General features: G+C 33.1%; 2 protein-coding genes across 11 annotated transcripts in view; one reads left to right on the forward strand and one right to left on the reverse strand.

Annotated features, from left to right (window-relative positions):
- LOC136031983 (transmembrane GTPase Marf-like) overlaps positions 1 to 10827 on the forward strand; it is a 503142-nt gene that overhangs the window by 317442 nt on the left and 174873 nt on the right. The gene's annotated exons all lie outside the window — the stretch shown is intronic.
- The window catches only part of LOC136031979 (acyl-coenzyme A oxidase 1-like), a 168548-nt gene that overhangs the window by 132776 nt on the left and 24945 nt on the right, over positions 1 to 10827 (reverse strand). For 3 of the 10 annotated variants that reach the window (XM_065712025.1, XM_065712020.1, XM_065712021.1), the window contains exon 1: positions 1282 to 1508. The exons of 1 other annotated variant lie outside the window; for it this stretch is intronic. Coding sequence is in view for 1 of the 9 variants with exons in the window: in XM_065712022.1 (XP_065568094.1) it covers positions 1332 to 1403 (72 nt within the window). In the remaining 8 variants the exon portion in view is untranslated. Of the gene's footprint in view, positions 1 to 1281; positions 1509 to 10617; positions 10772 to 10827 lie in introns of those variants that run through there. 6 more of the 10 variants (XM_065712016.1, XM_065712014.1, XM_065712022.1 and 3 more) reach the window with 5 other exon arrangements.

A 10827-nucleotide genomic window follows, 5' to 3' on the forward strand; every position in this document is an offset into this window, starting at 1 on the left:
GAAGCCTTCTTAAACCACCATCTCCAGCTTTCTTAAGCCTTATTGTTTTCAATAAAATGCTAAGACTTTAAATAGAACAAAATGAGGCGGTAGAAATGCGGTGAGATTTAAAAAAAAAATTTCGTTTAGCTTAGGTTTAATATTCAATATTTCTCTTTTTCACTTTTTTTTTTGAGAGAACACGGAGGAAGAAAATTCAATTTTACGTTAGCAATTTACAATCATGTAAAGAAAAAACTATTGTGCTTTAGCTTATGACTAATATTTGCAATTCCTCTTTTCAGGTTTTCTTTTAAGTCAGCATGAAGGAAGAAAATCTGATTTCAAGAAAGTAATTTTTTAATTATTTAAAAAAACAAGCAATAGTGCTTAAGTTCGCGACTAAAATTTGATATTTCTCTTTTACAGATTCTCTTTTGAGTCAAAATCGAGGAAGAAAAGTCAATTCCAAGTAAGTAATTTATTAAATCAAAATTTCGTGTGATAGTGAAAATTATCTGAATAATGTTTCAAAAGATATTAAATATTTAACAGGGGCGTAATTTACTATGGGCCAGGGGGGGGGACTGCCTCCTCCAGATCCCAGTTTACCCCCACTCCCAGCTGAAATTTATTTTCTACTAAAAATCTTGTAATAACAAAGATATGTCTGTATAATTCAAGCATCCAGAGAAATAGGTCAGTTTTCTTTGGTATATCTTTGCCTTTATGGTATTTTATGACTCATTTTTATTTTTTCACTGTCATTTTCACTGGATTTGGAAAAATTGGCTCCAACTTTATCCCCCGCCCTCCCCAAGAATTTTGACAAAATTACAACACGTGACGATTAAGATCTAATGAAAAACCTGGAGCTCAGTTATCAGCGTTCTCATAATCAATTATTTTATTCTTCATGTTTTTAGATCTTTTTCTAGAAATAGAAAAACGGGTTATTATATACATTGTCCCGAACTGCTGTATCTTTTGTCTACAAATAAATCGGTTTTAATATTTGGCGGCCAAAGTCTAGCGGCATTGTGCAGTTTTGAAGAGCCTATTTTGCATTGTAATTGCTAGTTTATTAAGGGCGCCATTTTGTCGATATTTTTTCAACCGCTGAAAACAGGTCATAGCTGACCCCATGCCCAATTTTCTATTCCTCTTGGGGTTTATTTCAATTTCTTGTTCCACTGTAAATTAAAAAAATATGAATTAAAAAACAGAAAAAAAGTTTTCACATTAAATGCAATTGTAATATTTCGTTATTTATGCAATTAACGTAAAATTAAACCAAGCTACCTTTAGATACTAGATATTTCGGGGTCATGAGAAACCAGTAAGCTCCATACCTCGAAGTCCATATCCACCCAGTTGATGTTACCATCCTCAACAGGTCTTATAACCCCAGCCTGCAAAAGCATAGTGTAGAAATTAATAATGGGCTGTCGAACTTTCAGTTGAACAAGAAAATGTCTGATAATTTACTTCATCCAATTCGCTCAACAGCCAATTGACAAGCATTTGACCTAAAATGATGATTAATATGAAACAAATTTTTAACAGTTTACACATATTGTCAAATAATTACCCTCTCAAAAGAGGGAACGAATCTTTTTCAAGATTTTTTTTTTGTTTAGGGAAAAAACTGAATTGCATGATAGAATTTAAACTTGTAAATTTGAACATGCTATGTATAGAGGGGAAAGTCAATAATTTGTAATTTCAGATCCTGATTTGGAGAGCAGCCAACTTCAAATTCCATTTTCCGAGCCCCATTTAATTAGTAATTACATACCACGTAAAATACACACAAAAAAAGTTTACTTGACTAGTAAAACCCCGAGTTATTTTGGGGTTTTCCATAATTTTATAGTGTATCCGAAGAAATAAGCCGTTGGGAGGAGTATTAGAGCAAGAGTTATAACTTATGTAGAATAACACATCTATTATAAATAAGAATAATATATTGAAATCTCATTAGTTGTGGTGAAAAATATTCTAGCAAACATAGTGCATTATATTTTTTCGTTCTAATGCAAATGGGAACATAATGTAATGGTCCCAACAGTGGATGCATCAGCGCCATCTATTTCAAAACATAGGTAACTTCAAGGTTTGAAGCATCGAAACACAATATGGTCTCTTTCTTGAAATTGATAGCATTGTGTCCAGTGTTTCCATTCTAGGGATTTCCCCCCTATAATAGGGATTTTCGAGGTCTGTTAAGGGAAGGTTTTCTCATTTAGGGATTTTTGGATTTTAAAATCTCCTGGATTTTTAAGGTATTTCTAGGTTTTTCTAAATCTGGTGATTTTTCACGTTATAGCCCATAGATTCATTATTCGATCAAACAAATCACACAGGAAGCTAGCTAATAGAAAAAAAAACAGAAAATAAGTGGTCCATTACACCTCCAAATATGTGTCAAATTAGTATTTATGCAAATATACCGCCTTCGAAGCTTCCGATTTCGCACTATATAAGATGCCTCAGAGCGTTATCATCAAGATCACAAGCGAACCTAGTTAACTGCAAAATTTCAAATCAGTTCTATATTTCCTATTTCATAAGCTTTTCTCAGGTCAATTTTTTTCTTTATGTTTAAAGTTTTTATTCTCAAAAATCTATCACGTTCAAGTGAGCCCAGGAGAGGGCTCACTTGAACGGAAATTAAAGTTTATATTGTTCATTTTTATGTGACCAAAATAATTGGAGGGCAACCAGCCTCACTCAAACGTCCCTTTTCTTTCAAAACCGTTCAATCAAAATTTTGAGATATCCACTTGTTCAGCATAGCTGAAAGGTTGCACATATAAGCAGTATCACCCTTTACTCTTTTTCTATGGTTTTCAGTTTTAATAAGCAGTACTAGGAGACCAAACTACAATTTGTGAGAGGAATCTCAGACATAAAATGACATTCAGTGTACCCCTCCGAAAATGTATACCCCAAACACCCTGATACACGGAAGAAAACTTTTGTGTGATTTTTTCAGGTTCCCATCTAAAAATAACCCTAAAGTACAGTGTAATTACTGGACACCAGCAAAAATTTTGAAAATGATCTTTTTTAAATTTTCAAGGATAAAATTTGTCCCGTCCTTCACAAATTTTGATAGGCATCAGTCTCATCATTAAAAAAAAAGATCTAAAGGATATATTTTTCTTCCCATATATTTCCGTTCATTACTGACAATTTACTAAAATATGTTTCCACAAAATAAGTTTTTCAAAGAAAAGTAAAGAACTCCATTATACCAAAAATAAGCACAAATCGAATCAAATAATCTACCCAGCGTAAAATCATCACAAATCAGTATCAATAAATAAATGAAACCCAAAACGAACAGAAATTACAATAAATAAACGAGTCAAACTCAAAACAAGCCGAAAATAAAATGATTAAGACGCACAGCCACTACGCCTACTCAAGGCCAGAATATAATTTGCACCTCACTGAAAAAAATCAAATGTTTTTACTTTGATAACTTAAATAAATAGAAAATCATTAAAATTTTAAACAATAAATATGAGCATATGTATATTAAACTGAATATGTGATAACACATATTCTTTTGTATTTTTTCATTAGAGTGCAAATTATGTTCTGGCCTTGAGAAGGCACAGGGGTTGTGAGTCCTATCTATGTTAGTTTCTGCTAGTTTTGAGTTCGAATCGGCTATTTATTGTAATTTCTGTTTGTTTTGGTTTTGATTTATTGGCGGTAGTTTTTCTAGTGCGCCTTTTAAGAGACCCAAAAAATTGAAGAGCACCTAGGCCCCCTCCCCAACTATTTTTTTTCCAAAGTCGCCGGATCAAAATTTTGAAATAGCCATTTTGTTCAGCTCTGAGACACGAGGTCCTTCTAAATATCAAATTTCATTAAGATCCAATCAACTATTCGTAAGTTAAAAATGCTGCATTTTTTTCAATTTTTTCTCTCCCACCAAACTCCCAGATGGTCGAATCGGGGAGACAACTGTTATCAAGGCAATTCGTGCAGGTCCCTGACATGCCAACACATTTTCATCGTCCTACCACGTCCAGAAAAACCGAACTCGCCAAAGCACTGGAAATCCCCCCACCCCCCAGCTCCCCCAAAGGGATAGAATCAGGTCCAGTTATGTCAATCACGTATCTAGAACTTGTCCTTATTATTCCAACCAAGTTTCATCCTGATCTCTCCACTCTGAGCGTTTTCCAATATTACCGGTTTCGAAGATTTCTATTTCCCCCTCCACACCCCTTGTGTCCGCGGATCCAATTCGAATTGAAAATGGAGCATCTGAGACATAAGATCTTTCTATATATCAAGTTCCATTAAGATCCGATCAACCATTCGTAAGATGAAAATACCTCAATTTTCATGTTTTCCAAGAGTCCCGACTCCCCCCAGTATCACTGGATCTGATCGGGATTTAAAATAAGAGCCATGAGTTACAAGGTCCTTCTAAATATCAAATTTCACTCGTTCCTAGAAATCGAATCATTCGTTCGTAAGTTAAAAATACCTCATTTTTTCTAATTTTTCAAACTTAACCCTCCTTCAAAAGCCCCCCGCCGAAGAAATCGGATCTGTTTTGGTTATGTCAATCACGTATCTAGGACTTGGACTAATTTTCTCCACCAAGTTTCATCCCGATCTTTCCATTCTCAGGGTATTCCAAGATTTTCGGTTCCCTCCCCCCAACTCCCTCCAATGACAGTGGATCCGGTCGGGATTTAAAATAAGAGACCTCAGTTACGAGGTTCTTCTAAATATTTAATTTCATTAAGATCCGATCACTCCTTCGTAAGTTAAAAATACCTCATTTTTTCTAATTTTTCAGAATTACCCCCCCCCCCCCCCGAAAGAGAGTGGATCCGTTCTGGTTGTGTCAATCGTGTATATAGGACTTGTGATTATTTTTACCACCAAGTTTCAACTGTAGATATAATGGTCATGACTGGTGAAAAATCATATAAAAATTTTCAAGTTTGCCTGAGTATTGTCAAGCTTAAACGTACTGCCCTAAAAACTTCACAACTCTACAATAGCATTTATAACAAGAGAAATACCATTGGAACCCTAATCAATTTTATTAATTTATGAATATCTCTAATTTATTCCAATTTTACAAAAAAGCAGACCCAATTTCAAGAATGTAGTTCAAATTAACAATTACTAGTTATTCCCACAAATATTGATACGCTGATACATTTTATTCTAAAAAAAAATAGAACTAAATAAATAAAATAAACTGCCTAAATAGACAAATAAGTACAATTCGCTAAAGAGATTGTTCCTCTGGTATTTATTTGAGCCTAATTGCCAGGTTGAACCCCACTGATTTTTTGGTTTCAGCCATATATTTCGATGGCTGAATATATATCTAATAATTTGAATCATACTGTTGTTAATCGCCATTACAGAAGTTAAATGCATACTGTGTTATCACGTAGGTAATATTGTAGACCGTAAGATTTTAATTACAACCATAATTAAAATAGCGCTGTTACGTCAGGCTCTTACAGTCAAGAGACACAGACGAATTGGGCTGTACAACCGGAACACGGTTGTACACACCGGAAACGGAACATGCATGCAACATGAACATGGACATTGCCCCAAGATCATACGTCATCGGTTCTCTTTGCATTGATTGGTGCAAATATATAAGAGCTAAGCGGTTTGCGTATATAACGAAATGAACTCGTCAAAACGTTCTAGTTGTGAAACTAACTTATACCAAGCAACAACACAATAGATATTAGCATGGATCCAAGTTTTGAATTAGAAATGCCTTTTGATGATATTGATGCATTTTTAAATGAAATTTCACCTCAAATCAGTGATGAAGCTTCTTCAAGGGACTTCATTGAATTGCAAGTGTTTAATGAATATAGTTACGAGATAGAAGATACGTGCCACAATATTGATGCATTTTTAAATGAAATCTCACCCCAAATCAGCGATGAAGCTTCTTCAAAGGAATTCACTGAATTGCAAGCGTTTAAAGAAAATCCAAGATACAGTTACGAGATACAAGATAGTGGATCAGCAATAGTTGAAAAATATGAAGGAGATGGCAAACGGACAAAACAGGAAAATTTGGCACAGAAGAAGAAAAAGAAAAACAGTCAAATGGACAAAGAAGATACGAAAAAGAAAAACAGTCAAATGGACAAAGAAGACACGAAAAAGAAAAAAAGTAAAATGGACAAAGACACGAAAAGATTGATTCAAAATCGAAAGGCTGCAAAAAAATTAAGGGACAAAAAAAAATCTGAGAAACTTATTTTGGAGAAGCAAGTTTCAGATCTTTTGCGGGAAAATCAACAGATGGAAGAAACAATTAAAGCTCAATCTCTACAAATTCAAAGCCTAAAAAATGAGGTCAGTATACTTAAAGGGACAAGGTAAGTATACTTAAATATTGTTTACAATTCTTTTTAGGCAGAAGAAAGGATCAAAATTATGTGCTCAGCTATGAGAGAACTAGGAAATAAAAGGCTCCAAAATCCTTCTGGGAAGCTCAAAGGTTTTATAAGAATTTTCTAATTTAGATGCTGATATGCTTAGAAAAAACAATATTCTTCTCAGCTTCAAAGAAATTTACAGGATTGCAGTTTGGAAAATTCTCATTTTCTGAATATCAAAATTACTTATTCCTTAAGCTAGTTTTAAATTTTTTTTAAGTTAGTTTTTATATTGTGTTTTATTTTTCTTGAAGATGGTCTTTTTGCCTCAAAATGGGATATTTATATATATGTATAGAGAGAGAGAGAAAAAGAACATCTTCCCAGTTCTATTTTGGCATAGAAAAAGGTAATTTTAGCAAAACCAGGCGACATGAGCGAAGATAGCCTCTTCGTGATACCCCTGTTAGCTAAACAGATAATGCTCACTCCAAAAAAGTGAGGGGGACTTGGGAGCTAGCTAAAACTACTAAAATATGAGGGAGTCTTCCCCTCCGCAACCTTCGGTCTTTATACTAAAATCTTAATGTTCTATAAAACTACCACGGTCCTTGTGTTTGAGCAGTCTCTAATAAAGAATTTACAAAAAGTTAAGCCCCCCTATGCCGAATAATTTCTGCTTGTTTTAAGTTTAAATGCTGGGGAAATTTTCTTTCAAACAGTTCGTGGTAACGAACTGAAGTAAGGAGCGTCCCGGCTCAATAGTAACCAAAACTCTAAAAAATAGAATTTTGATACCAATAGTTATATCAAAAGAATCATATTTTAATGCTGATTTTTAATATATAAGTTTCATCAAATTTAGTCTCTGTCATCAAAAGTTACGAGCCTGAGAAAATTTTACTTATTTTGGAAAATAGGGGGAAACACCCCCCATACAATGGCGGGCGGGAGGAGAAGTAGATGGAGGGAGGGTTACGTGGAAGGATCTTTCCACGGAGGAATTTTTTATGGGGGAAGAGAATTTTAATGAAGACATTCAATTTCAAAGACAGACATGCAAGACATTCTAATACTATTTAAAAAAAAACAATGAAAAAATAAACGTGAAAAGTTTTTTCAACTGAAAGTAAGGAGCATCATTAAAACTTGAAACGAACAGAAATTATTACGCATATGAGGGTTTTACTTCTCGTAATACCAAGCTTTTCTTCCTCAACGTCCCGCTCTTTCTGTTAAAGTTTTTTACTGTTTTAAAAAGTAGAGTTAAGAGAAAGAGTCAAACTGTAGCGTAAAGAGCGGGGCGTTGAGGAGGAAAAGCCCTTTCCATATACGGAGTAATTTCTATTCGTTTTAAGTTTTAATGTCGCTCCTTACTTTTAGTTAAAAAACTTTATTTATCATTTAATATTTAACATAAATCAAAATAAAAACGCCTATTTACTATATTTTTCTACAAACCAATAAGATCAATCGTAAAAAAAAACACTCACAAAAAAAAGTCGTGGCAAGTGTTGCTTTAATAAATTTATATAATACTAAAAGGTTGGCAATGGTCTGATATTTGGCTAGACATTAACCATATCTCCATCGAGAGTGTGGGAGGGACAGGAAAATTGAAAGGGTTCTAGAAATTATACAGCTAAAAACTATTGATAAGTTACACACTGTGTTCATATCAGGAGGGGATGGGGCTTTACTGTTACGATACTGACTTTACTGATGACAAAAATAAAAAGATAATCTTTCAGTAAGACAAAAAAGTGCTGATACCTACACAAAATCTTTTCCAATCCATCTTTAGGGAATATTGTAGGCATAAAAATATTGAAAAAAGACAATACAAAACTGTCAAATCAGAAAAGCTAAAAATGTAAGCCATGGAGAACAGAACAAACAAACATCGAATCGACCAAAAAGACAAATTAATAGTAGTAATGCTCCTTGTTTTGTCAATAATAGAAGTTAATATTACAAAAAAATTATATATTTATGTCGTCAGCCTATCAACTTTTCGTTTGTTAGCATATGAATCTAATTTATTTCAGCCATTTTAGCGATTAGAAAATAAAACAAGTTATTCAGTGTTGAAAACTTTAGCGTAAAGATCAAGGTATCAAGGTGGGGGGTAACCCCTTCATATGTAGAATGATTTCTGTTTTTTTAATGTTGCTCCTTTCTTTAAAGGAGTCTAATATTGTTTATAAAAATTATGAAAAATATAAATATTATCGGAATCAGAAATTATATTAGAATTGAGGTATCGGGTTGAATTGAAACTGCCTTCTCTTGTATTCTAATTTATAATTTTCAATGCAATTAGTTTATACTTGGATTCGTCAAACAGAAAAAAAAATGAATCTACAAGGAAATTAGAAAGGTTAGTAAAAGAACAAAGACGAGGTACACGGTTCATCTCCCCTTAGGTTTTAAGCCCTCCCCCCAAAAAAGATATTGTTAATGTAAGAAAATTAAAAGTATAATAAAAAACAAAGAGAGTGGTAAACCACAAAACTGATGGTTTATCCTGCACCCTCTATCAGATGAGGGGGAAAACCATCTCGACGGATTCCAGAGAAACGCTATTATGATAAAACAAGGGTATACACAGCGTTCTCTTCAATGAGAATTAAGGCACTGTAAGACTAGAAACAATTAATTAAATTAATTAATTAACTAATTACAAATAATAACATTAATTAAGAAACAAATCAATTAAAACAAGTCATAACAATGACTAATAATCATTAATTATCACTTTTTTAAACATTAAATCTAGTTATATTATTGTTGAATTGCGTCAACAATTGCATTACAAAACTACATACTTGGTTATGATTACTGGATCTCTGATAGATCTCGTTAAAGAATAAAATCAATTTTTTTTACTCATATTGTAAGTTTTTAGCTCCCAACATGCAGGCAGGATTAAATAGGTTAGGACAGGGTATTTTGTAAGACAGTATATTAGGATAGAGTTTCTCTCTCCATTTTACTGCATAGATCCATGAGGAAATTTGCAAGACTCCCCCCCCTCCTCTGGTAAGTGAATCTCATAGATATATTTGACTTAAAACTTCAGTGTTGTTTTTGAGAGGAAGGTTCTTTAGATTAACCAGATTCAAAGACCAATGAGGGGAGGACAACAAGTCTAAGTATATCCTGATAAAAGCATATGTTAACGTATTACACTTTAACCTAGACAAACCAAATCACTTTGACCTTGTTTGTTTATGAATAGGCCTATAGTTTACTATACTGTATAAGTCTTAAGTAATGATTAAGTAGTGCATACTTACTGTTTTTAATGGAATTAAATAAATAAAATAATATGAATGATAAAAAAATATTATAAATAATATTATATATATATATATATATATATATATATATATATATATATATATATATATATATATATATATATATATATATATATATATATATATAGGCCTATATAGATATATATAAATAAGTTGTCTGTGTGTGTGTGTGTCGAGTGACGTCATGTTTGTGTGTCGACTGACGTCATGTTTGTCGACTGACATCTTTATAAGGATTGAGCTGTATGCGTCATGAAGTTGTTTGTCGACTGACGTCATGTTTGTCAACTGATGAAATTACATACCGGGACACCGGGACACAAATGACGACCGGGACACAGGGGATATAAATGACGACCGGGAACCTCAAAGAGAAATTACAGACTGGGACACCCGGACACAAATCACGACCGGGACACAGGGACACAACTACTACGGGGGCGCCGGGGGCACAGGCGGGATATATAAATGACGACCGGGACACAAGGATTGTTCGAATAGAAATTACAGATCTCTATTCACAGGTGGGACACAGGGACACAACTACAATGGCGCGTAACTAATATGGCGCGTAACGACTTACGCGCGCGGGGTTGCTTGGGGGGGGCGCGAAGCCCCCCCCCCATATATATATATATATATATATATATATATATATATATATATATATATATATATATATATATATATATATATATATATATATATATATATATATATATATATATATATATATATATATATATATATATATATATATATATATATATTATATATATATATATATAACGTAATGATATAAATTGACAATATTATAATAAATTAATATAAAATGTTAAATAAAAGAGCGATAAAATAATTCAACATAAACGAACAAAGTCAAAACTACTCATAAAACCAAAAAAAAAAATTACCTCAAGCGATGGTTTCCTGAGCTTGATTGTTGTCTTTGATTGTTGATTCCAATATCTGTTGGCAGTTAAATCCAATCATCATATTTTTACACTCTTTACACTAGATTTTCCCTTCTCTACAATTTTCACAACTCTATCACCATCAACAACTACTCATAAAACCAAAAAAAAAAAACTACTTTGCCAGATTTCTCTAAGAGGATGTCTTCA

Source organism: Artemia franciscana, chromosome 10 (genome assembly GCF_032884065.1).
Source record: "Artemia franciscana chromosome 10, ASM3288406v1, whole genome shotgun sequence".
Lineage (NCBI taxonomy): Eukaryota > Metazoa > Arthropoda > Branchiopoda > Anostraca > Artemiidae > Artemia > Artemia franciscana.